The sequence below is a fragment of the Acanthochromis polyacanthus genome, chromosome 6 (genome assembly GCF_021347895.1).
Source record: "Acanthochromis polyacanthus isolate Apoly-LR-REF ecotype Palm Island chromosome 6, KAUST_Apoly_ChrSc, whole genome shotgun sequence".
In the NCBI taxonomy this organism is placed as follows: domain Eukaryota; kingdom Metazoa; phylum Chordata; class Actinopteri; family Pomacentridae; genus Acanthochromis; species Acanthochromis polyacanthus.
In genome coordinates, this window is record NC_067118.1 from 32,217,077 (window position 1) to 32,243,098 (window position 26,022).

General features: G+C 39.9%; 1 protein-coding gene across 2 annotated transcripts in view; it reads left to right on the top strand.

Annotated features, from left to right (window-relative positions):
• The first annotated feature begins 1,712 nt into the window (after positions 1 to 1,712).
• The window catches only part of slc12a5b (solute carrier family 12 member 5b), a 48,692-nt gene continuing 24,382 nt past the window's right edge, over positions 1,713 to 26,022 (top strand). Inside the window, exons 1-2 of one of the 2 annotated variants that reach the window (XM_051950078.1) lie at positions 1,713 to 1,935; positions 2,209 to 2,302. In XM_051950078.1, coding sequence (XP_051806038.1) covers positions 2,248 to 2,302 — 55 coding nt within the window. In that variant the 5' untranslated portion in view covers positions 1,713 to 1,935; positions 2,209 to 2,247. The remainder of the gene's footprint in view (positions 1,936 to 2,208; positions 2,303 to 26,022) is intronic. The other variant, XM_051950079.1, reaches the window with a different exon arrangement.

A 26,022-nucleotide genomic window follows, 5' to 3' on the forward strand; every position in this document is an offset into this window, starting at 1 on the left:
CAGTGCTAAATAAGTGCTGGGTTTTGGACCACCTGACTTATTCTACCCCTAAGGTGGAGTCGGATTAAGTGCCTAGGTGTTCTCTAAACAACTGAGTCTTCAATTGTACAGTATATCTTGTCACTGGAAGTAGTTTGCACTGTTCACATATAAAGATGTTACCTTATTTCAGGTATTTCTTTGAAAAGCTTTATGATGTGAAACAAATATTTGGAAATTTGTGTTTCTTGTGACTTAACTTGTCATTTTGTAAAGATCTTGTTTATTTTTGCTATTTAAATACCAGAATTTTTTTTTTTGGAAAAAAAAAAAATAAATACCAGAATTTACACATTATTTTTGTCCATCTGATCACATAATTTCTAAAAAAAATAAATTGGACATTACAATCAAACAGTTACTCAGTACTTGAGTAGTCTTTTCACCAAATACTTTTTTGCTCTTACTTGAGTGATTTATTTTTTTTGGAAGACTACTTTTTACTTTTTACTTGAGTACAATTTTTGGCTACTCTACCCACCTCTGAGTATTCATTTCCAATATTATTTCCTATGTAGTGATTACAGTGCAGACCTGTTTGAATATTGGAGGGCCCTGAGTGAACATGATGGAGGCTGTAGCTGGCTCCTGTCAGTGGGGATAAAATCTCTCTGAACATCTGCCAAAACCCAGAGATCATCCAACCAGAGATGAGCGCACAGTTCACTGTGACATAATGTCAAGCAGACAAATACCGACCGTTAAAAAAATAAGCCTTCCCCTCCTCCTTTCATCCATTAAATGCCAGTTGTATTTTGGCCATTCTGTCTTTATCACGAGGCAGGGGCTATGGATTAGTGATGCTCTCTAAACTTCGTTACGGGATACGATACACAGCTCAAACAAGGATGCACAACCCAAGATCCTGCCGCTTTTTACTCCTATACCCCCTTGTTTTCCCTCTTCCATCTCATGTTATTCTTCAGTCTTCTCTATATTTGTCACCTTTGTCCCATCAACTCGCTCTGCCACCATCCCGTCTCTCTCTCTTTCTTTGTCTTAACATTTCTTTTGGCGATTGTTTTTCTTCTCAGCTCTGGGATGTTGCATTCCTCTGAAACTCACTGGAGCTCACCCTCCTCTCAGTGACCTCCAGGGCACAATAATCGCAAAACACTGAAATCTCATTTATAGTCAGAAAGATTTATTCTTAAAATGCTGGGGCATTTAAAAACAGGCACAAATGTTCCAAAAGAGGCCAAAGCGTAGGTATTTTGAGACGACTCCTGAATGCAAATTTGAATGTTTTACCCAAAGATTGTAAAAAGTAGAGATGAAATATTAAAACCACAAAAGACTTGTGTGATAACTTTCCCATTACTGGCTGTAAATTCACTCAAAGAAGAAGCAGAGTGCTTTTCTTTCTTTTTTTATTCATTGTTACAAATGTCATAAAACTCCCAGTAACCGCAGATCTCATGCACTTCTCCAGGAGAGCAAAGGTCTGCTCATGCACCCAGTCAGTTCAGCCAGTGTGTGGGGGTTTTAAGTTCACAGAGTTGTGCAAGTGCCGCCTGCAGCTCTCCCACAGATAATGGTCCACGAGCGCACAGGAAAAATATAAAGAGAGATGCAGTGGAAGGTGGGGGGTATAACAAAAGAGGGATGAATGCACAGTAATGAAATGGAATCTCATCTTCTGTCTGAAAAGAACATCAAAGGAGTTGCCTAATCTCAGGAGGCAGTACTTTGTCATCTGACGTACATTCCCTCCGTCTCTCAATCCCTCTCCGTCCATCTCTCTTATGATGAGATGGATGATGATGACCGTGCGTGAGGGAGAGAAAGAGGGAGGGAGGAAGAGAGGGATAATACCTTCTGAATACATGATGAATGTAGTCATCAGGCTTAAACTGACTGGGGGGCGAGTGGAGCGCGGAGACCGAGACTGTGCATGTGAGTGACACCGAGCATCATCAACTCTCCCCTGCAGCCACTCGCAGTCGCAGCGTCTGAGTAGACAGACAGACAGACAGACAGAGGGAATCAGGGAAAAGACAAGACAAGTAAAGGGGAGTAGAAACATAGCTGTCATTCTCTGTTTTGCTTTTCTTTTAACTGTGCAACCAGTGGTAAGAGGAAAGATTGAGTGAGATGCTGAAGAAGTAAAGGGCATCTTGTCTCTGGCATCAGTCCACCCCAGAGCTTTTTTTTTTTTTTTTTTTCCAGGATCAGCTCTCATTGCTTGCAGCCTGAGGAGGAGAGGGGATGCTGAACAACATGATGGACGGCGAGGAGGGAGAGGGGGGACCCAACAGTCAGGGTGAGTGACGAAAACCTGCCTCAGACTGATGAGAGTGCGTCAGCGTGTGCGTGAGTGTCTGTGCTGACAGGCAGCGAACACGTGTCAATTAGGGAAACAAGATTATGTGAATTCAGGGATAGGGAGATGAGAGATTGCATAGTTTTGTGTGTGAAGAACTGAGATAAAGTGACAGAAACAGAGGGACAGCGAACAGTTTGATTTTTGCTTAAAGGTTTGAGACAATTAGAAAATGAAACTGCAAGTGGATGCAGTTTGGAAATTCTCCTCTTCTCTCCTGATTCACAGTAGTTTTTTCCGAATAAATTTCTCAGCTCATTTGGCCTTTTGGTGCCATACATGTGACCCAGATGAGGTCAACCAGAGGGATTCATCAGTTGCCTGCAGATTTATAGAAAAAGTTTTGCAGTAAAGGTTTCCAGCAGACTGAGCGCAGCCTCCTGCACAGCGTCTGGGGAAATCAGCCTTTCTATCCCAAATTCCTTCATTCATGTCCCTCTCCATCAAAAACATCTCGCCCAAGGTCAAAGTCTGCCTTTCATGGTGGTGCAAGTGTACAACTGCGAGTGTTTGTTTGAGTGTGTATATAAAGTCCCAAAAACCCTGCCTCACAAAAAGTGCATTTCCGTACAACTAAACGGCATTCTTAGTTATGTTTTGAAAGGTTTTGACGTGATAGGAAACGCTTCCAGTCTGAAGGAGCTGCATTAGGTGGAGGTTTAAAGTCTGTAACAGGACTTTGACCCAGCAGGCTGGCGTTCACATCCTGCGTGGGACCTTCATTCTTACTGTGTGCTTTCATTTTCTGTCACTAGTTAGGGTTATTAACCAAATGGAACCTTCCCCTTTTTTTCGATGATAGCGAGTCCTGTCTGACTGATTGTCCAAAAAGCAGTAAAATAATAAGATAAAAGGGCAAATATATGTTGATTAGAACCATATAATACATCACAAATTAACATAATCTGGGACACAATATCAAAATGAACTGAGACTGCAGTTTAGTTGTACAAGAATGTCAATTTTTTTTGTTTTGGAAACAAGGCTGGGGTCATATGTGCTTGTGAGTATGTCGTAAATGACATCTTTCTGTATATATATATATAGTATGACGTGTTTAAGATGCAGGGCTGCTTTTTTACCCACATTTGTTTAATCTACATTTGCTTTCATTTGTTATTACTAGAAGCACAACAATTAATCAGTAAGCCTTTGAAAAATTAACAGTTTTTGATAATTTATTGCTTAATTTCTCAAGCAAATGTGGCCAATATTGTCTGATTTAAACTTCAGATGTAATTGCTTTCCTTTTTGACTTTTTTCTGCTTTCGGCAAAAAACAACAACACAGAGACAGAACACATCAATATTGGCATTTATTCCGCTTTTTAAGGTTTTTTTAACTTTCATTGATCATGAAAGTGGTTGTTGGTTGCAGCCCTGGTGGTTACATGTATTGTGTTAGTGTGCATGACATCAACAAAGGGATCAAATCTGTCAGTGCTGTAAGGCAAAACCAATGATGCTCCATTAAGAAAAAGGAATTTTTCAATCTTAAGAATTTTGCTGTACCTGTATTTGCATCACGGGTTGCAATGATTTGGACCTGCAACATGTTAGCATTTGTTGAATATTCCCCTTATATTTTGACACCCTTTTAGGTTCGTTTATGCACCTGTTACATCATTTTACTCTCCTCGCATATTTATCTATCATATTGGAAACAGTTAAGCTGGTCTTATGGACAGCTTTTTTTGCGTGTGAGTGTGTGCTTGAAGAGACAGCAGACATTTCATACATCACCATAACCGTGACCACTTGAGTCAATGATTTTGGCTGCTTTCAGGGCTTCGTCTGAAGTGGACTTGTTCCCTCACACATCATGGAGAGTGTTTGAGTCGGTCTGAAAATCAACAAGTGCAGAAAAATTGAATGTGTATTTAGAAGAGAAAGAATTTTCTGCCTCTTGACGATTATGCTCTGTTTTATTGCATCAGGTGGTAGACAGCTGAAGACTCAATTGTTCAGAGAACACCTAGGCACTTAATCCGACTCCACCTTAGGAGTAGAATAAGTCAGGTGGTCCAAAACCCAGCACTTATTTAGCACTGACAAAGTTGAAAAAACAAACAAAAAAGGGGGGGGGTTGGCAATTCTTCTGCAGCTTGATGGCAACACCTTTGACCAATCGCACTTGATGCACATTTGAACTTACTACAGGTTTTCCTTATGTCTGAATTCTTGCTTGTGTTGTACGTTCGCTTTGGACAAAAGCATCTGCTAAATGAAATTGTAGAAAGTGGTTGACTGGGAATTCCCCTCAAGGCCTGTTGTTTGAAAGGATTACAGCAGTAAACTGGATTATGCGGACAGTTACTTTATATTGAGTTTGAATTTGTTCGACTTGCTGACTCCATTCTCTAAGAGTTTAAGTAACTGCTTCCAGTCATGCACATCTTGAGGAGAACTATCCTGCATACAGATACTATTGTGTGTCTATAAATATGTAAGTAGAAGTCTTTGTGTTTCCATGAATAATGTTCAAAAATCAATATCGGTGGAGCACTACATTCTGCCACATTCACATGTAGGTATAATTATAGACTAAATATAGTTAAGTAAAATAAGCAAATTATGGAATTGTTGTTGATTTTTGACACATTCAGACAAGCAAATCTTTGATCCTCCTTGAAAGAGTTCCTATAGATACTACTTGAACAACACCACAAGGAAAATTGTTTTTTTAAAATAATTTCACAAAATATAAATGGATGTAACATTCTTTTGTGGAAAAAGCAGGTAGCATCAGAAGCTAGCATTACCCCATTAAGTCAAAATAACTCAATATATGCATTTTCCACCAGTCACTGACAATAGTTTGCTGCTGTTCCTTGCACATCTCTTTAGCTGAAAGATGATAAAAAAGTTTTTTTTTGTTTTTTTTTGCATATACTGCCCATTTCAGATTTCCCCAAAACAATTCGATAAAATTAAAAAGTGGCTTTGTTTTCTTGATTCGGCCATAACTCTCCACTTCTCATTTTTGACACATTTTTGGTGCTTTTCTTGGTGCATTTTCAATGTTCCTAGGATCATTATCCTGCTGAAAGCTCCTCTTCCATGTCAACTGGAACTTTCAGACTGACATTTTCCAACGCTCTTTGATATGATGCTAATTCATGGTTGAATCAAAGACAGCTAGCTGTCCAGCCCGTAAGGCAGCGATGTGACTCCAAACCATAACATTTCACCACCTGTTTTTTGTCTGCATCAGACGTGTCTGCTGTTACTGTGAACAAACGATTCCATTCTTCATTTGTCTGTTCAGTGCACATGATAACAAAAGGCCTGCTCTTAGCCTTTATATATCCTTTGAACAGCAAAGGTTTCTTTCTTTGTGTTTTCTGGTTGACGATGTATTTTGACACCAACAGGCGCATTAGCTGCAGATCTGTGACAAAAATTGAAGACTTATTTTGGATCAAACACTCTTGTTTTAGTGGCCAGTGTTGTTTGCAGTCTCTGCCTCTATTTATAAATTATTGGAGATCTTTTGAAATGCATTGCCAGACTCAGAAGCATCAGTAACCTATAGAGCTTGGCACAATGACACCACAAACTTAAGCAGAGCACAGTAGCCTGTCACTCCCTCAGGAGGTTCTAATAATTGGCAACTAATCTGGAACTCCTCATCTTAATTTTGGATTAGTGATAAATGTCAGAGTGTAAACACTTTTCCATGTGACTGACCAGAAGTTTTAATTCATTTCTATTATGACAAGTACTACAAATTTCCAATTTAATGTGTAATTTGACAAAGCGTATCAGGTTTATCTGCAGGCACAGTTTCAAAGAGGATCAATTGTTTTCTTGTGGATTTTTTAGTGTTGTACATTATTAATAGTAAAAGTTTGAGGTTGTTTTTTTTTTAAACCTCAGATGAACTTGGCAATAACATTTAACTCTAATGATTTTAGTGTAACTAGAATAGAATTATTCTTCTTTTTTGTGGCTGGCTTTTAGAGTTGCTGATTGAATGCTTAACACTGGTAACTAATCTCACATGCTGTTTAGGACAATACTGAACATGGAAGAATTTTAACTCCTATCAGACCACGTGGCTGCAGGACAATGAGCTTTGCTTTTAAAAGCTCATGATGTGAGCTACACCGTCACACCACGGGGGTGAATAACGAGGTGGAATTCCCTGGAGTGTGATCACGCTATGTAACGATCCAACCCTGTTGCAAGGGAAACATTTTCTGCCAAATTACATATGTTTATTATGTATCACAAATGCATTTCAGATCAATATATATTTGACACTAGTCATGCAATGCATTAAATTGGGCAGGAGTTGCCAGCCTGGTAACCTAAAAAAATGGAGGAGAATCTTTAAACATTCAAACAAAGGTTAAGTTTTAATTTTACTTCAAAAACATGCTATTTCCCTGAACCCAATCATGTAGTTTGGGTGCCTCAGAGTGAGCTCTTGCTACAGGAGTTTCAGACTGATTTACACCAGTTTCAACCTTTTCAACAGCTGCGTGACAAATGGCCAGGGACGTATTTGATAGTGCAAGGAGTTTACAGGTTCAGTCTTAAACTCTATAACTGCTCACAGACTCATCGGGACGACCACAATAATCTCAACCATGCTTCATATTTACAAGTGAAAATCTGTTCCTACAATTTCATTTAGCAGACGCCTTTATCCAAAGCAACATACATGCAGTGGATGCTGTTGCCGTTAAATGTAACATTAGCTACAGATAATAAAACTGAGAATAGACAAACGGTGTTCATTGTGTCTCAAACCATATTCTCATCCAGACTTTTTGGTCTCCTGCTTTTGTTTTTGTGAGGTGGTGCAATGTTCCCTGACTGCTGCCTCTGGTGCAATAATCTAATAACATTCTATAATGTGTGATGTGCCGTCATTGTCCAGTCTTGCAGTGTGTGCATGCCCAAGAGAGGAGTATCTTTGAAGTTTCTTTCTACATGTATCATTTTTAAGTTCGTGTTGTGCGGCCTGGCCTAAATTGAACCTCTGGAGCCTCCATGATCTCCGATGCGTTTGTGAAACTCTGCTGGTCGTTTTTCCTCTGTTCAGGTTATGGTTGTCTGGTGGATTTCACACGTGGAATTAGCATGCTAGCTTGCATAAATTTAATGAAAGTGGATGGTGAAAAAGTGATGAAATTAGCATAGCTTCCACCCATTCTTAGCAAAATGATCTTCTTTGCATTGAACACAAGGGAAAGTAGTTCATATATTACATATCATTTAAAAACAAAAAACTGTGGAAATGAGGCGTGCAGGCCAAATCATGGTGTTCACTGTGGCAGAAGTTGAAAGCGAACAGTAAACATGAATACAGTTCTAATCATACTTCGTTAAATTTGCATTTGTGCTGTAGGTTTGCAGTTTTTACAAGATACAGCAGCTACTTCCAGACTGGGCTGTAGCACCGATCAGTTATTGCCGCTGACGTGTATCAAGCACAATGAATTTCTAGAAAATTTAGAACCTTCTACTGTGTTTGCACATTAACAGTGGAAAGCAAATCAAGACTCCTCCAAAGCCCAGCAACAAATGCTGGAACCCTTCTAATGATGAATTTAAAAGGTGTGAATGACTGAAAATCTCATTGGAGAGTGTATTCTCATAACAAGCATTTGAAGCACAGCGCCAGTTTTTTTTTTTATTATGGTATACATGCAGTCAAAGTGCTTGCTCCACGTTGTCACGAATTTGGGTTTTCCACTAAAGGATTCTTCATGGTCTTCAGTGTATGATGACATTTACATCATACATACCCTCGTGGTTATGTGGATGTGGAAACCATTAATTGGCCTTTATGGGAATGTTGTGGCTCTTTCAAACTGGAAGCTTCTCACAGTCTTACTTTTCAGTGAGAAAATGCACCTGTTTCTCAATTAAATTTCTCCTCTCTCCTCTATACACCGCTTTATCCTCATTAGGGTCGCGGGGGGAGCCGGAGCCTATCCCAGCTAACTCGGGCGAAGGCAGGGGACACCCAGGACAGGTCGCCAGTCTGTCGCAGGGCTACATACACAGACGAACACTCACACTCACATTCACACCTACGGGCAATTTAGAGTACTCAATTAACCTCAGCATATTTTTGGACTGTGGGAGGAAGCCGGAGTACCCGGAGAAAACCCACGCATGCTCAGGGAGAACATGCAAACTCCATGCAGAAAGATCCCAGGCCCACCCCGGGATTCGAACCAGGGATCTTCTTGCTGCAAGGCGAAAGTGCTAACCACTACGCCACTGAGCAGCCCCAATTAAATTTCTGCCTCTTTCAAAATACTGACAGTCATTAAAAACTTTGAGACCATATTTTTCAACATAATTTTTATTTTGAAGCCCGAAACTGGATTTTCTTCATATGAATCATTTGTTTAGCATATTGGCATACAGAAACAAAAATCTAAAGTTTCAAGAATGATTTCAAAATAAAGAATTTCACAAAAGAAAACGGCACCTGCCAAACACAAAGTCACAACAGTCAATACCGAGTATGGCCTCCATTTGCTTCAATGCAGGCAGCAATCCGTCGGCGCATGCTTTGGACCAGGCTTCTGATTGTGGGTTGGGAACAGCCCGTACGCCTGGCTACATCACTGTAGCTCAAACCGGCCTCCACCATACCCAGTGCCCGGAGACGTTCATGTGATAGACGTGGCATGATGCTGTTCACCAGACTAACAATGGTGGCCTTTTCTGGGCCTTTATATAGGCCTTCAAAACCCATTCTCAAATTGTGCAGATACTCACTGAGTATTGCTTGGTGTGTATTTGGTTCACTTTTGCAAAGTGACCAACCCATGAGCAATGAATCATGACAAAATGACAACTCATCATTATCTCAACTACCAGGGCACTAGATCATCAGTAAATCCACAATGAATAATTACAACCCCCCTACAAGTAGAATTCTGCGTACATTTCTGCCTCAAAGTTTCCATTGACTGTCAGTATACAAATGGGAATGCACTTTAGCTGTATATACAGGAACATATTTTTTGGTAGACTGGGTTGACGGAGCGCACAGGACGAGTGTATAATCACTTGCTCTGGACAGAAATTCCATCTTATCATCATCCTGCCTGTATCAACAGAGAGGGCAAGATGACAAGTTGGTGATATCCCTGGAGGATGCACGCTCACCACTGGCAATCAGAATAGATGACTGCTAATCAATAACCTCAACAGGGGTGACAGAGTGGTAAAAAGGAGGTTTAATTTAATCCTGGTGCAAGTTTCCACACAAAAACCTTTAGGATCATTTTTTAGGATCATATGAAAAAAACAGCAAATTTCAATTGAAATTGCTTGTAAGTGACGTTTCGATTCTATTTCCTGTCAGTGTTTCTACCCCTCTTTTTAGATTTGTTGGTAACTAATATTAATATACTCCATTACAAGTTCAGTCTTCACCTGTATAAATATATAAAGGCAATCAATGTAGTGAATAAATTAAATTTCAAGTAAAAAATTAAACATAAAGTTGAATGACAGATTAGGCATCTAATAGCAGCATACAGTTTTGCATCAGTTAAGTCCAACTAATAAAACCTACAGTTAAATTCAGAAAATCAGAGATGGCTGCTCGCAGAAGGTTTACAATAAAAGCTGCAGCCACCAAAATAACTGTATCATCAGGAGCAGCTGGAGGAGGAGATAAACAAAGGTCATGTCTTTGTCCAAATTTTGGCAGCATTTTTGTAACAGCATTCAATGACACCATGTGTGGGTAATGCAAGGATAGAGGGGAGGATTTTATTAGACAGCTGCTCTGTTTTACTGTTTAAAGAATGAGACGAAGCAAAGCCAAATAAATACACCACATTTAACAGCAAGTACAAAGACAAACAGGAATAATCTGTCATTTAAATGTTCAAACTCAAAACATTTGTTGCTTTTTGGAGTGTGAAGTTTATCAATTAAATTTTATTCACATAACACCAATTCATAATATATGTAAACTGGTAGCACTTCACATAGCAAAATCCTCACAGATTTTATACAGACAACCCAACAAATCCAAAATTTCCCGTGGATTCCCATTCAGCAAACACTTGGCGACAGTGAGAGGGAACTAAAAAACCTTATTATGTAATTTAAAGGTTTGCTGACACAGGCGACGGCAGGACTGCAGAGGCTGCTGGTCGTCTATGTCCTTGTCACTTTGGTCGGTCGATATGAGCTATGGGGGCAGATGGTCAGGAATTACCCTCTTGGGGGCTGTTTAGACTAAGAGATTAAACCTTGGTTGGAGGTACATACACGCACACACACACATTATACAGTTACAGCATAAACTCGAACGTTTTATGAAGAGAATGCGCTTTTGGCTGCGCTCATCCAGTCAGCCAACGTTAAGTCGGTAACTTGATTCATTTTTTGCAGAGCAGCTTAGCAACATGTTTTAAGTAAACAAGGCTGGATTCTCAAATGAGCATTTCAAGCTTCAACAGTCAGTTATCTGCAGAAAAGTCAGGATCTCACCATAGTCCATGGGATCGTTAATCGTGGAAATGTGAATTTCTGCACAAAATTTAATTGTCATCTGTCAAATTGTTGCTGAGATATTTCAGTGAAGAGGTAAAAGCAAAGTCTGAATCCAGGAAAAAAGGCCAAAATCAGTGGAAAGTCTGAAAACAGAAAAACGTTTTGTCTTGTCTTTCATGTTGATTTTCTCATGAATCTTCAGATTGATCTTCTGAAATCTTGAAACAACGGCCTCACAGCATGCTGGTCGCTCTTATCAGTCACAGCACTTTCTTGAAATTAATCAATTCAACTGAATAGTTTTATTTAATTGCTTCTCAATCAGCAAAGTTACTCTTGCTGTCCTTCTGTCAGGTGAATGATTATTGTATAGCATAATAAAATCACTTCATTCTACTTAAAGAAATACTCTTCTTTCTGTCAAAGAAGAGGATGAGAAATATGATAAAGATGTCACTGCTTTTGTATTCGAACAAGGCTAACTGGTTCTTTATTTAATGCCATTCAGCCTATTTACTCAACAACACAATAAGCTCCCAACTTTGTTTTCAGATCTGTATGAGCACCAGCAGTGATTCCCAGGTATGATTGGCTCCCACTTGGCAGCTGTTGGCACTGATGGCATTTACATTTAAGCTCAGCAGGGCTGCAAAGCTGAATACATGCCAACAACTTTACATAAGCACATTATCAAATGGTCAGTGTTCCTTTAAAGGTTTTAGGAATGTTCTTTCAGAAATTTAGATGAGAGGATCGATACAAATCTAATTTCTATAATAGGGTATGAGTATGCAGGAAAGGCTATGTTAGCTTAGCTTTGCACAAACACTGGGAACAGAGCAAATAATTCTGGTTCCTTCAAAGGTAACAAAACCATTCAGTTCTAACTAACGCACATCACACTAATGTAGTTTTATAACAGTTATGTGCTAAATTGGCACATTTTTGCGTTTTTTTTTAACCTTAGGATGAACAAATAAGCAAATTTCTCCCAAATATTGACAGTTTCCATTCAAGTTAGTCTAAATCCCATGCACCCTCTGCTCTCGCTAACATAACCACAGACCACTGAGATGGACTTAATCTGCTTGCCAGATGTTGTTAGCTCATCCACTGGTGTTTGACTCTGAGTCAATTTGTCTGATTGCCCATACGTTAATGCAGAGTGCCCACCTTTGTAATTTCCCTGAGAGAGAAGGTTCACGTGACAGTTTTATAGATGCACAGCAAATGCAGGTGACACTTCATTGTCTGTGACAGAGTCGAAGCTGCAAACTGCTGAAGGTCAAAAGACACTCAGAGATGCATTTGCTTTGCTGTATTATTTGCTATATTTTAACATCATAAGTGGTCAAATATATTGTAATGTCATCATTGCTACTGTGAAATATAAGGAAATCCAGGAGCAGTTATTTAAAGCATCATGATGCATCATTTCTACATAAAAATTTAAACTATTTAATAAAAATTTCTAACAATGACATGCATTGTGTTTGTAACATGAAATGAGAAGGCCCCAGGATCGTACACACTCACAGACTTGCTATCCATTTTGTTTAATTCTTTGTTTACTTGACAACAGTCATGCAATTGCACGTCAGATATTATCTCATTGTAGAGGAGCAGTGCATTATGTAAAGCTGCCCTCTTAATGCCCTGCAAAGGATTTTAATGTTGTGTCTTCACTGTAAGAGCCTACGCCAAGTCACTCAGCCATGCACGGTCACAACACTACTCCAATATCATTAATAACAGCCCAGGAAATTCCAAACAACTTTTTAAAACAGTTAACCATCTTCTTAGCCCACCAGGCCACATGCAAGACACCAGTACAGATGACCAATGTAATCTCTTTCTCAACTTTTTCACCTCAAAAATCAATACAATACGCTCAAATTTAACACCTTCTGCTATCATGCCATCCACTTCTTTCACCTCTGCACCTATCTTCTCCCATTTTGCACTTCTCTCACACGGACAGGTTGAGGTTCTCATCCACAGCATGAGATCCTCAACCTGTCCTCTGGACCCTTTTCCCACTCCCCTCATCAAATCAAATATCTATTCATTAAGCCCTCTCATTACCACCATCATAAACTCTTTCCTGCAATCCGGTTACCTTCCAGCCACTCTGAAAAGCGCACTAATCAACCCCCGGCTAAAAAAACCCTCCCTCGACCCTGACATCTTATCCAACTACCGGCCCATTTCCAACCTCCCTTTCCTTTCCAAAGTAATAGAAAAAGCTGTCGCCTCCCAAATCCATAATCACCTACACTCACACAGTATTTATGAAAAATTTCAGTCTGGTTTCCACACTGCCCATAGCACAGAGACGGCCCTGGTCAGGGTCACCAATGACCTGCTGGTGGCATCTGACCAGGGCTGTCCTTCCCTCCTTCTGCTCTTGGACCTCTCAGCCGCCTTTGACGCTGTTGACTACACCATCCTCCTCCACCGTCTGCAATATTTCATTGGCATTTCAGACACAGCACTTCAGTGGTTTCGTGGTTTTCCTACCTGACTGATAGAGCAGAGTATGTGACCCTTGTGAAAGCCAGATCTAGGCCCCACATTGTCAACTGTGGAGTGCCTCAAGGGTCAGTTCTCGGCCCTACCCTATTTTCAATTTACATGCTCCCCCTGGGCCACATCATCAGCAGGCATGGAGTTGCCTTCCGTTGCTATGCTGATGATACTCAGCTCTATATCAGGTTGGACCCCACATCCCCAACATCATTGTCCACCGACTGCCTGGGGGAAACGAAGGCGTGGATGAATGACAACTTTCTCCAGGTGAACAGCTCTAAAACGGAAGGTGTTCTTTTTGGAACCCCACATCAACTGTTTTAAATGGTAAATGGTTGTATTTATATAGCACTTTTATCCAAAGCGCTTTACATGATATGTCACATTCACACACTGATGGTGGAAGCTGCCATGCAAGGCGCTAACCACGACCCACCAGGAGTAATTAGGGGTTCGGCGTCTTGCTCAGGGACACCTCGACATGAGCTCAATGGGCTGAGGATCGAACTGGCAACCTTCCAGTTACAAGACGGCCACTCTACCCACTGAGCCATGCCGACCCCCCGTTTTCTATTTTGCCGGCCATGATATTCCCCTTACATCCTCTGTAACAAACTTAGGGGTACGTTTTGACCCCCACCTATCATTTGACACCCATATTCAACACATCTGTAAAACTGCTTTTTTTCATCTCAGAAATATTTCCAAACTCCGCCCCTTCCTCTCCCTCCCTGATGCTGAGAAGCTGGTCCACACCTTCGTTTTCCTCCAGGCTAGACTACTGTAATGCACTCCTCATCAGGATTCCTGGCAGGAGCCTCCAGCGACTGCAGTACATCCAGAACTGCACTGCCAGGATCCTGATGAGGGTGTGCAAATCCCATCACATCACCCCCATCCTCCATAACCTCCACTGGCTTCGAGTTAGGTTCAGGATCGAATTTAAGATTTGTCTCCTGACCTATCACTGTGTCCATGGCAGCGCGCTAGTGTACCTTAAAGATCTGATCAGTCAACACAATCCGACCAGGCACCTCCGCTCCTCCAACAGCAACCAACTCCAGGTTCCAAGGTCCAAACTCCACTCCATGGGAGATAGGGCCTTTCAGGTGGCTGCACCACGACTGTGGAATGCCCTCCCCAACCACCTGCGGGCGCCACAGTGGCTTGAAGTTTTTAAAAAAACAGTTGAAGACTTTTATGTTTTTAAAAGCATTTTCTTAATCTGCTGTATTTCATTGTTGATGTTTTTATCTGTAGCACTTTGAGATTTGGTTTTCAAATGTAAAGTGTATTATAAATTAAACTTATCATTATTATTATTATTATTATTGTAATTTCACTGATGCATCCTCAGCTGATTTGCAGCTTTAACTGCTGCAGAACAGAAAAACGAACGGACTGTTTGTCTGCAGGATCCAGTGAGCAACAGGAAGTGAAGTCCTGTCAGTGACTATAATCCTCTGATGTGTACCGTTTCAAGCATTAAGTGGCTTTAAGCTGCATTCACACTGATATGTTTATGGTTTGGCGCAGTTAAAGAAATAATAGTAGATACCAAACATGCATGAAAATGCAAATGAGATGACATGATAAATCTATATTATTGTAGTTAGTTAATCTGAATTTAGTTACTCGAGACCCAATGAGGTCAAATGAAACAATATTAAAGTACTAAACTTGAAGATAGGAGAAAATATCTGAAGTAGTTACAGCTAGCTCTACCTAAAACCAACAATAAAAAGTCAGAGAACCATTTCTTGCAACAGTTCCAACTTTGGCACCATAAATAGCTCTCCAAAGCACTAAAGGAAAAAAAATGTTATTCTTAATGACATGACTTGACAATCGTTTCATTTTTAAACAGTCAATATCTTCAGCATGTTTCGGTCCTCTTCATTAGAATACATTTAATATTTTGCATTCTGGACTGTTAAGCAGACAGAACAACACATTACAAGATGCCAGCTTTGGTTTTTAGTAATCCTGATGGGCCTCTGCCACTGTTTTCTGATGTTTTAAGGATCGATTGATTAGCTGATTAATTAAGGATGTATCCTGCAGATTTATGCTATTATGTGTCACAAATGTCAAAATGAGGGACCTTCAGTACTTTCAAGGTAGCATGAAATATATAAAAATATAAATAAAATCGTACCAATTGGTGATGATGCTTTGAAGAACTGGAGAGCTTTCTGAAGAACCATTTAAGAACCATTTTTTTTCTAACAGTAACTGCGAGTGGTTCTCAGGATAATGTGAAAAGGTCACCTTGGACATATTTACAGCAAATAGTATAATTTTTCTAGTGAGAAAGCCCCACATTAAGACATTCTGTTCTATGACACCAACTTTCTCCAGTGCAGCAGTTTGAAGCGAGTCTTTGATGGTTCTCAGACCGTGATCACTCTGCAGAGGTCGACGCTGAGATCCAGCTGAACTAAAGGAGGACGAAGGAATAGTGATACAGCTCTCCTCTAATCCTCCCACTGAGCTATGACATTTCTCCCACCAAGTCATCTTAGATCGGAGATTATGAAATACAGTGAGATCTAATCCTTTCCCTCCCACAGCTCGCTCACAGCGCTCCAGTCATCACCCAGTCTGCAGGGAAAAATGAGAAGCATCGCTGTTTTATCTCACAACAAGTCATAAGTTCAAGTCATAATTTTACAGTTTCAAATTAAAAATAGTTACTTGACAGTGAAGACAAGAAGATCAAGATGGGGACTATTACTGTTAATTTGCAATGACGGAAAATACAAGTTGAACTACATAAATAGTTGAATTGAATAAAAGAGAACTTTACTTTTAGGTAACTACTGAATATTTTGTGTATTACTTAATACTACAGTTATATTTAAGTGTTCTAACTTATTCTCTTGCATATGTATTTATTCACATGTTTCTTTATTGGAATATTTAGCTGTAATTGTTATTGTGAAACAAGCAGAAATCAGCACTGTCCACTGTGTCAGTGACATAAGAGCAAACGTAAACGAAGCTCAAAAAAGAAATAATGCAATTTGTTGGTTACAAATGGATGAAAAAAAAAATCACCCTCAACGATTTTCATATTCTCTGGAGTGCTGCTAGCTGTGGATGAATCATTAGATGTTCCTTTGAACTGTACGTAAGTCATTCAGTATTTTCTAGTTCAACCTTTGCTTTTATTTTCTTCACTAAATAAGTTAAATAGATATTACTTTTTTGGAAAATTAGCATTAGGGCTTGCCCCACTGGTTAAAGTTTTTGAGGTGTGATTGTTTTTCTGCTTGGAGCTTCTCTGTGATGAAGCACCCAGCTATTTCATGGTTTCATAAATGACTGCGAGGAAGACTGTTACAAATATCCTGAGGCCTGAAAAGCTTCAGGATTGTTGCATTTTCCAAACAAAAGATTACATCAGTGCTGATATTGTACATTGACTAACGGATAAAAAATGCAAACTTCACACCATCCACCTTTCGTATGTTTTTAGCTGTTAATGTCAGCGGCCTGTGAGTCTAATCTATAACTTACATAGCTCACGTAAACAGTCAATAACATATTCGCATTAACCGTTTTAGCATTAAATCAATTTACAATTACTATTGGTGTTAATTTACATGTGCAAGTGTAGTTTGTGCTCCAGACACCTGCCATATAAAAATCGCTGAGTAGGGGGAAGTGTCACATGTGATTCTGTGGACACAATTTGTGGATTCCTCTTGTTTGTCTTTACTGCAGTCTTAGTGAGCTATTTAGTGAGATGAAAGATGCAAATTATCAGAATTTCACTTCAATTAAGTTAACACTGCAGTAGGCTGAAATCTGGAAAAGGCAAAACTAAATGGAGGATTTCAAAATGCATCCCTCCCCTGAAGCATCATGAGTTTTAAATGCGTGCTTTCATGTTAAATCTAGACCACCTACCAAAGCTGACAAACCATCACAATGGAACGGAAGCTAAGCAATGTGCTGGACTCGAGGAGCACCGTGTATTTTAAGCATCTAAAATAGGCCGCCATTGGGAGTAATTATCTGTTTAATTACACGCTATAATCTTGATTTATTTTGACAGGACATTCAAGCCACGATAACTCTCTTGAAAGAAATCTGACTCCTTGGGCAAAAAGACTAATTTTACCTAACAGAATACAAGCTTTGTTTGTCTACTGCTGCTTTGATTGGTTAGTTTGTTTGGGAGTTTGGTGCTTCAAACAAACATGCTACAAAACCAAAGTCACACAGTAACACGGACAAACTGACCAAAATTCTCTACATCTCTGAGAGCAGCTTTGATATTGGCATGTATTCCATTGCGTTTGTTGTCTGGCGCTTCTTTGCGCTGTCTTTGTGATGAGTGCATCTTCCTTTTTTTTGGTCGTTTTGCAGTGAAGATGGTTGTTGTCAATGCTAGAACAACAACTTCTGCAGGATTTTCCATCAGGGAAGCAGGCGTTGTACCTTCTGGATTTGTAGAACAGCCAATAGGAACGACTTCCTCTCAGAGAACAGGCCTGTGATTGGCCAAAGTCTATTACTACAGACTAGATTTTTTAAATCCTGAAAGCAAAACCAAGAAGTTCAGTTTGCTCTCAGACCATTTAAATTTCAACATGCTGACAGACAGTTGTGGAATTTCTGCCCAGGGAAATCAAAATTAAAAAAAAAACACTGCCTATACCGGCTTTAAGTTTAACTGAATAAGACTTAGTGCGAGGCTGTGACACTGTAAATGGTAAATGGTCCATATTTATATAGCGCTTTTACTATACCTGCAAGGCACCCAAAGCGCTTTACAAGATACATCACATTCACACACTGATGGCGGAAGCTGCCATGCAAGGTGCTAACCACAACCCATCAGGAGCAATTAGGGGTTAGGTGTCTTGCTCAGGGACACCTCGACATGAGCACAACGGGCCAAGAATTGAACCGGCAACCTTCCGGTCGCAAGACAGCCACTCTACCCACTGAGCCATGCCACCCCCACTGTGGGTGAGAACTCTCATTTTCACTTTCACATTGCTCAATATTGTTTTCTTTATGTGTATTTTGTTTTAATTTAACCATGCTAGTGCAACATTGCAGCACATACTATACTGGGCTTGTTTGTGTTCATATTATGTTACAGTCATATGGGAGAAAAGAAAAACACACAGTCATTCATTATTTGCTCCTTTGGTCTGACTAACCATGCAGGACTAGAGGTTGGGAGGAGGCCGGCCAAGCACATCCTGAACTTATAGTGTTGGTGATGTCAGAGTGACATCAGTGGGTCTGACCAAATGGAGGGTTTTTCCTTTTTTTCATGAATGTTTCTTTTGTATTAAAAGGCATCAGTTAGTATTGACTTGATGTGTTTATCTCTAAAGGAGTCATTCAGAAATGCCAACAAGTTTGTAGTGTGTACAGTGATGCCTTTTGCAGATTTGTTTGCATCAAGGTTATAGAGTCGGCCACCATGCTGTGTGATGGTGGAGCTCAAGTGATGAGGGTGTGAATTGAGCACCATATATAAGGAATTTTGCTCCCTTGAGAGAGAGGTGAGGTTGTGCAGTCACAAAGTCGCAGTTTTTTTTTAAGTAGCTATTAGTTAAAATTGGAATCATTTTTCCTTGTAAATTATTTTAGAATTTTTTATGTGTCACTTTAAGTCTCATGTAAATGGAGAAGCACAGTAAAATAAAAATCTTCACCTCTTTTGCACGCAAGAAGTCTGCTGAGTCTGCCTGCCTACCACCTTCCTTGACCATGAGTTGCATTTTTGGTGAATTTGAAGTGTTGGTTGAAGAGACTTAGCGTGCATTCGTGCTGCAGGATGAAGGCAGTTTGTCAGACTAGTTAGTTATTGTTGCTGTTCTCTGCTTAACATAAAGATCATGGATTGAACACGGTGATACAAGGCAGATACAAGGCAAACTAAAAAATCAGAATCATTGTGCCAAGCTTCTTTAGTCATTCAAAAATTTTGGACCTTATAGTGGTGCTGGAGAAGAAGTCAATAGATCAAAGTTTCTGGGGTTCATCCTCTGCGCACCATTAATATCTTTCCAAAATTTCATTGCAATCCATCAAATAGTTGTTTAAGACCGAAGTGGTGGACTGGCAAATTACAGCCTTACAAACCACACTAAAACCTGATTTATCAGGTTTGATAAATGATCTGGCTTCTGTCTGGCTGCTTTTGCGATAAAGTCCCATGTTTAAATCACACACTGAACACCCTCCAGATTGTTTTGAATTCATTCGACATAAATGACCTCTAGAGTTTGTTGAAGTAAAGTGGGAGCGGTGTTCAATCATGTTTTGCTTTCAGAGCAAGACAGGACAACAAGTGAAGGACAAAGTTATAAAATGCATGTGCCAGGAGCAACATTGCTCCAATTAAAAACAGTAGGATAAGACTATGAATGACCTCCTTTCAGTTAGCCACATAAATGCATCAGCAGCCTGGGAATCATTCGTTCCTGAGAACTGGTCAACAGCTGCAATTAGTCTGTCTAAAGCGTCTTGACATACTGATGAAAGAGACAATTTCACTGAGGGCAGTTATCATTTCCTCCTGCCTCACCCTCCCTCTTATCTTCTTATCTTATCACTGATACCCCAAATCATCCCTCGAGTCTCTGAGTTTTCTCACTTTAGTGACAGATTAACTTGCCGTAAACGCAGTTTAACCTGATTAGGAGGATAATGGTACATTTTTATTTTAAAGCTTAGCTGCAGCTGCTATTGTGGACACCCAGGCTGTCTCGTGTATTTATCTTCTGGGGCATGTGGGTGGTAAGATGGGTGGAGTAGCATTCTACAATTTAGGAAAGGACGTGTAGAAAAGAGTGAACTATTTTATGCCTCTGTGGATGTCAGTGTTGGTCAGTAAACACCTCTGTTGAGCCTTAAATGTCATGATAACACAAGATGAACTATTCAGAATTGATTCATTGAACTTTTTTCAAGTTGAACCTCCATTTTTATTTGTGATTTTAAGTGAAATAACTACAATCTTGCATGTATGTTTGTGTTTTACTAAGAATTAATTGTGATGGTTGTGGAGACTTTTCATCCAGTACCATCATCAAGTCTAAGCCCGTGTGTCCTACTGTGTAACTAACATGCTGACATTGGACAGGTGCGGCGTTTGCAGTGTTCGTTGTATTGTCTGAACATTTCATAACCCTCTGAAGCCCAAAACCTTTTTAGCAGCTTTGAAAGGCATGCTAGCTTTTGAGAAGGAACACCAAACTGACACCATCTTTGAGAGCAACAAGCACTACAAACATGGAGAATTTCTTTGTCCTATTGGGCCTTCAGCTACTTTTCCATCGGAAAACGAAATTCAAGCTTAAAAATCTGATATTTTGTTAAACATGTAGATACTGATTCCAGGTCTTTTCTTTTCTTTTTTTCATAAATAATCAGCAATTGAACCTGTATTTTATTTTGTGATTTATGGCAATACCTTATGTCATACAGCATAAAATACATTTTTGAGTTCTTTCGACTTTTAGCCATGGTTGTGCTGTTTATTAGAGGTGCAGGACTTTACATTGCATTGAAAATGAGATAAGACCACAGTGAATCAAAAAGAAACTGTAATTGTAAAAATGCAGAGAAACTGCTTGGAGCTTGGTTGATGAGCACTAAACACAAAGTACAGTTGAGGCTTTAGTCTGTACTTAAGGGGTGAATTGATGCTACATAATTCCTTCAGTGAACAATCTATCATGCTTTGCTGGAAAATGTGACCCTTAAATTTGCTCCATTTTTGGCAAAAAGCGTCGCATTTAATTTTTTTCTTACTGACCACTTTCAGTGAGACACAGTCAGGCAGACAACAGACCGTAAACGTGACTGTCAGCGTGGAGATAGATTTAAATTAAACAAATGACTTCATGGAATTAGAAACATGGAATTAGCTTTAATTCCTCGGTTACAGCAGGGGAGGTGAAAATAATGGAGGTACATAACTGTGTGGCTGCTGTGCAGCTGATTGGTGCAGTTCCCTCACATGCAGAAGTTAATTTTTACTTTCCCCTGTGGCCTCCAGCAGCTGCTGGATAATCCCCCTGAGCCTGTGTCCTATTAAGCTTTTAAAAGCCGGTATAAACTGTTCATTTTTTAATAGCCATGTCACATCAAGGGTACAAATCTGCACCACACACTGCCTTTCATCTGCATGCAGCCGACAAGTCACAGTCACAGCTCAGCACGCTGCAGGATCAATACAGCCATCTCCTTCTCCACTGAAGTCCTGTTTCTGAACTGATCACTTATCAATTTATCATGATTGTCTGTCCGAAGGCTCAAACATGGACGCAGACAGAAGCATTATTTATTCTCTTTTAAAGCCTACTTGCAAAATTTCTTCATGTCAGGGCCAAATAAAAGAAGACGTAGCATTTGAGTCATATTTTTCATTATTTTCTCTGTAATTTATTTACTTTCTCATGGGTTTTGGACAGATTAGTAATTCGACACAGAATTCTGCTTGGAATCATTTCCAAACAAAATCTGTATCCCTCAAATCAAAAAATGCCGTAGCTTAATGCAGAAACAGACTCAGGCTCTGATACATGAACTCTGTAAGATTCATTCCCACAGCCTTGCAGGGTTAACATTTTAATAACTTCCATACCGCTTCACTCGAAGCAAAGACTGCACTAAATCATAAGGCTGAGGGCACGTCAGCGACTCCGAAGTGAAGGCTTGTTCCTTCTCCCTGGATAATTAAGCTCCCTTTCACTGCCTCGCTCTCCACAGCAAGATTCACCTGTTAGACTAGAAGAGTCTGCCAACTCTCCTGTTCCTTTTCCACAGTGCAAATGCAGCTTTAAGAGACTTCACAGTGCACCAAACTTCTGTACAGACTCCTATTGATCTGCATGCCACAAAAGCAAGACTGCATCAGATGGAGTATTGCAGTAGTTTAATTTGTACATGTAATTTTGCATATTGTTGAGTCATCTATGCTTAACCCTGTCTCATTTTTACAAACTGTTTTCATGTGCCAAAACTGTTCCTGCTCACAGTGATGAATTCACAGTGAACGACAGTCGGACTCCTGACTGTGGTTACTTAAAGGCAGCAAAATACTTTGGTTAAGATTAGGGGAAAACTGCGGTTTTCTAAATGCCTAAACACAACTTTAATAATGCTACTGTCATTATAAGCAGGTTATTGCACTGCCAGATCAGATATTCTGGAAGGTAGCTAATTCAATATCTCGACATTGAACCTTTTACGATACGTTCCATCATTAAATAAACTTTTCCTTTTTGTAGATAGAAAAACAACTTCTGTCGGTACTTGGTGTACTCTGGCATTGCTTGTTCAACCGCGTACCTTCAAGTACACAGTAAACTCCTTTTGCAGCACAATAAAGTGGTTTCTCTGAACTGAACTGAGACCAACTCCAATAAAAGTAAAAGTGGTATCATTAACCTTTCAAGTGCTTCGATTTGCCATGGTGGTGCAAATGAATACTTTCACTGATTATTTCAAACTCTGCACCTCGCTGAGCTGCTCAGACTACCATACACATTATATTTGACATGTTTAAACATCTGGCAGGGAAGCTGTCACCAGTGGTTCTAGATGAACCAGCGGAAGGCATCATGCATTACTGAAATCTAAACAAAGCTGTTAATAGGAATATTAGCTAATGATTTAGACGCACATTAGTGAGACGGAGGCAGTACTAAGCCATGATATGATGAATGTGGGTCAGATGGGGCAGCTCATCCTGATGCGACCCACACTGTCCTCAGAGGGCTTTGTATTATTGCTTCACATTTTCACAGCAACACATGACGTCTCGCATCCTGACCTGCTGGGCTTCACTTCTGATTCTACATTTAACTCCTTTCACTGCTATGACAGTGTTTGTTAGTCGTCACTGTGTATTGCCACGGTTTTTCTGCACATTTGCAAGTATAGGAACGTTTTATGAGTAAATACAGATACATTTTAAATGCTGTTCACAGCCCTGTAAACCTCTTATATCTCCTCAGTTGCAGGAATTAATCTATGTGGGTCACTTTGGACACTCTTTAATCTCTTGGCCAATGATCCTTCCATGTTGTGTAATCAAAGTGAGATGGTGTGTGCTTTTGTTTCATCACGCCTGTGTTATTGCAAATAGACAGTTGGATCAGAGTGCAAGTCGTTCAAAGTGCCACAGACAGACAAGAATGTTGCTTTTTCGCCTTTTTGTTTGGTTACCGCCAAGCCTCATCTTTTAGTCAATGATGAGCTCAAAGTAAACTCTTCAGATAGATGTAGACCAAAATGAGTTCACGCAGCCCTCAGGTACCAGAAGAAACTCAGTGAAGTCTGTGTGAACTGTGATCTGCTGTTCTGCAGTGCACCAGAGCAAAACAACACTAAAGACACTGAAATAACTATAAAAATCCATTCATTAAATAGATACATTGAAAGAAAAAGAAGCAATAAATCTGTGGTTTTCTTGCACTGACATTTGAGTTCAGTTTTTAAATCAGCAGATATTATGTGTGCTGCAGCAGTCAGTTATTTCAAGTAATAAGTCAAGTAGTAAGTAATAAATCAAGTCGTAAGCTATTCAAAGAAATTTTGAATAATTTCCGACAGTAAAGCTTCTTGTCAACTCCAATTAGGGAAAACATTACTTAGTGATAGTTCTGCTAAATACCTAATCATTTTTGCATTTTTTGGCATTTATTCAGTGAAACTGCCAATATTTTCTTGGTGTAAATTCTCACATGTCAGGGTCGGCTTCTTTTAAACAGAACTCACACCATCAGGAGGTCATAAATGTGTCATGACATCTGATCCACATCTAAACCCTCTGCAAAAGGATATAGACGGTTTCTGTAAATCCTGAGGAATTTACACTGCTTGTCTGCAGCCAAATAAATTCTGAATCCTGGTTTTTATGCTTCCAAGAGACAAAAGTGCAGACGAAATGGCCTTGGTGGTGTATTTCACTTCACAGGGAGCAGTAGAAGGTTTTGCTCAGCTTAGTCCTCACAGGGAAAGCAGATCATTCCCCTCTGGGGCAGGACAGGATGATTTCTGAAGAGAGGGGTAAAGAGCAGCAGTCACAGTATCCTCCCTGTGCAGGATTACTTAGAAGACAGACAGAAAAATAACTTTAATCCTCATATATTGTTTTGTCATCTTTTATGACTGTAAATCTCTGTGGACAGGTTTGCACATCCTCAGGCACAAGAGGAGCATTATGTCTTGAAGTATTAGGCAGATTTATGCCGCTCATTTTTCATAGAAAAAACAAGACAAAAACACGAGTACAGTCATGCTAGTGACTCCGTGAGATTGCACTTTAAATCCTCACACCACACAGTTAAAACGCTCACAGTGACGATAATTTGCTCATGTTCAATGGGAATAATCTTTACCATCTAGGCCTTTGCTCATGAGCACAAAACACAAAGCACAGCAGGGGCTTCTTTTCAGAGGAGAAATCTATTTGGTTTTCGAGCTGTTTAAAGTAACCAAAGTGTTGGGACCACCAAAGTGACCCATAATGCTACAGATGTTTGACTAGCTTCGGAAACCCTTCTCTTTAACAAGTTTTCGATTTGGGAGGTCTTCATCTCTGGTTTTCCAAAAGTAAAGTTAAAGCTATTAATCTAAGTCTTGCCAACAGCATTGGATGCATAATCAGAACCACCTACACGGAGGTGCAAATGTTAGAATACCACATTTTATAACACTGATCTCGTACACACTCATGCTAAGTCACGCGCAACTGATTAATGCAGGGATTAATGCAACATAACTCAGGAATTTCACACTGTTCACTAATGGATGACAAAGTCTGAGGGAGTTTATGTGATTAGTTAATGATTAAGAACCATCAGTTAATGATCAGCTTGCACACAAATAGCTCACGTCCAAAAGGAGGAGGAGGATATGAAAGCAGAGCGGCACCTGGTCCCATAGAAATGTGAAGCTGTTTTTTATTACCGAGTGATCAGATGGCAAAGTGTACGTGGTGCTGCATGACAAATGATATGGAAATGTATGTGCATCTGGAAAGAAGCACAGTGACAGGCAGAAATACTGTAGATTGATGTGGTTTCGTATCCTTATCCATCACAGTGATGGATCAGGACATCAGGATGTCGATTTAGGCGAGAACTCTGACCGGGTGGCGGGTTCCATTCAAAGGACACTTGCTGTTTAGCAGTGAAGGATGAGGAGCTTCGTGTGGCCACAAATATGAGAGAGAAAAAAGCACGCAAGTGAGGTTTGTTTTTGTTCAGCTTGCAAGTGGATTATTGTTGACTTTTATGGGGTGAAATGCAGATTCGGCTGCTCATAAATGCAGTGAAGCTTGTATTTGTTGGAGTGTTTGAAGGATATTAATCGCACAACACTCCCGGTCCCATGGGTACCAACTCAGGGTGGTCAGCAGTGATCCATCACTGCTCATTCACTGACTTTGCTGCATGAGTGACATGAACATGTATTGGAGCTATTTGCTGAGGGTCAAGACCACACTGTGAAATGTTTCTCTGCTTCTTGCTGCTACACAGTTGGATAGGAGACATTTTCAGCTGTACAGTAATCTCATCTGAAGGCTGAAAATTTACCAGCTGAGAATAAAGAGGAAAACAAAGCATTGGAGAGAACGAGGAGGAATATGAGCAACATATA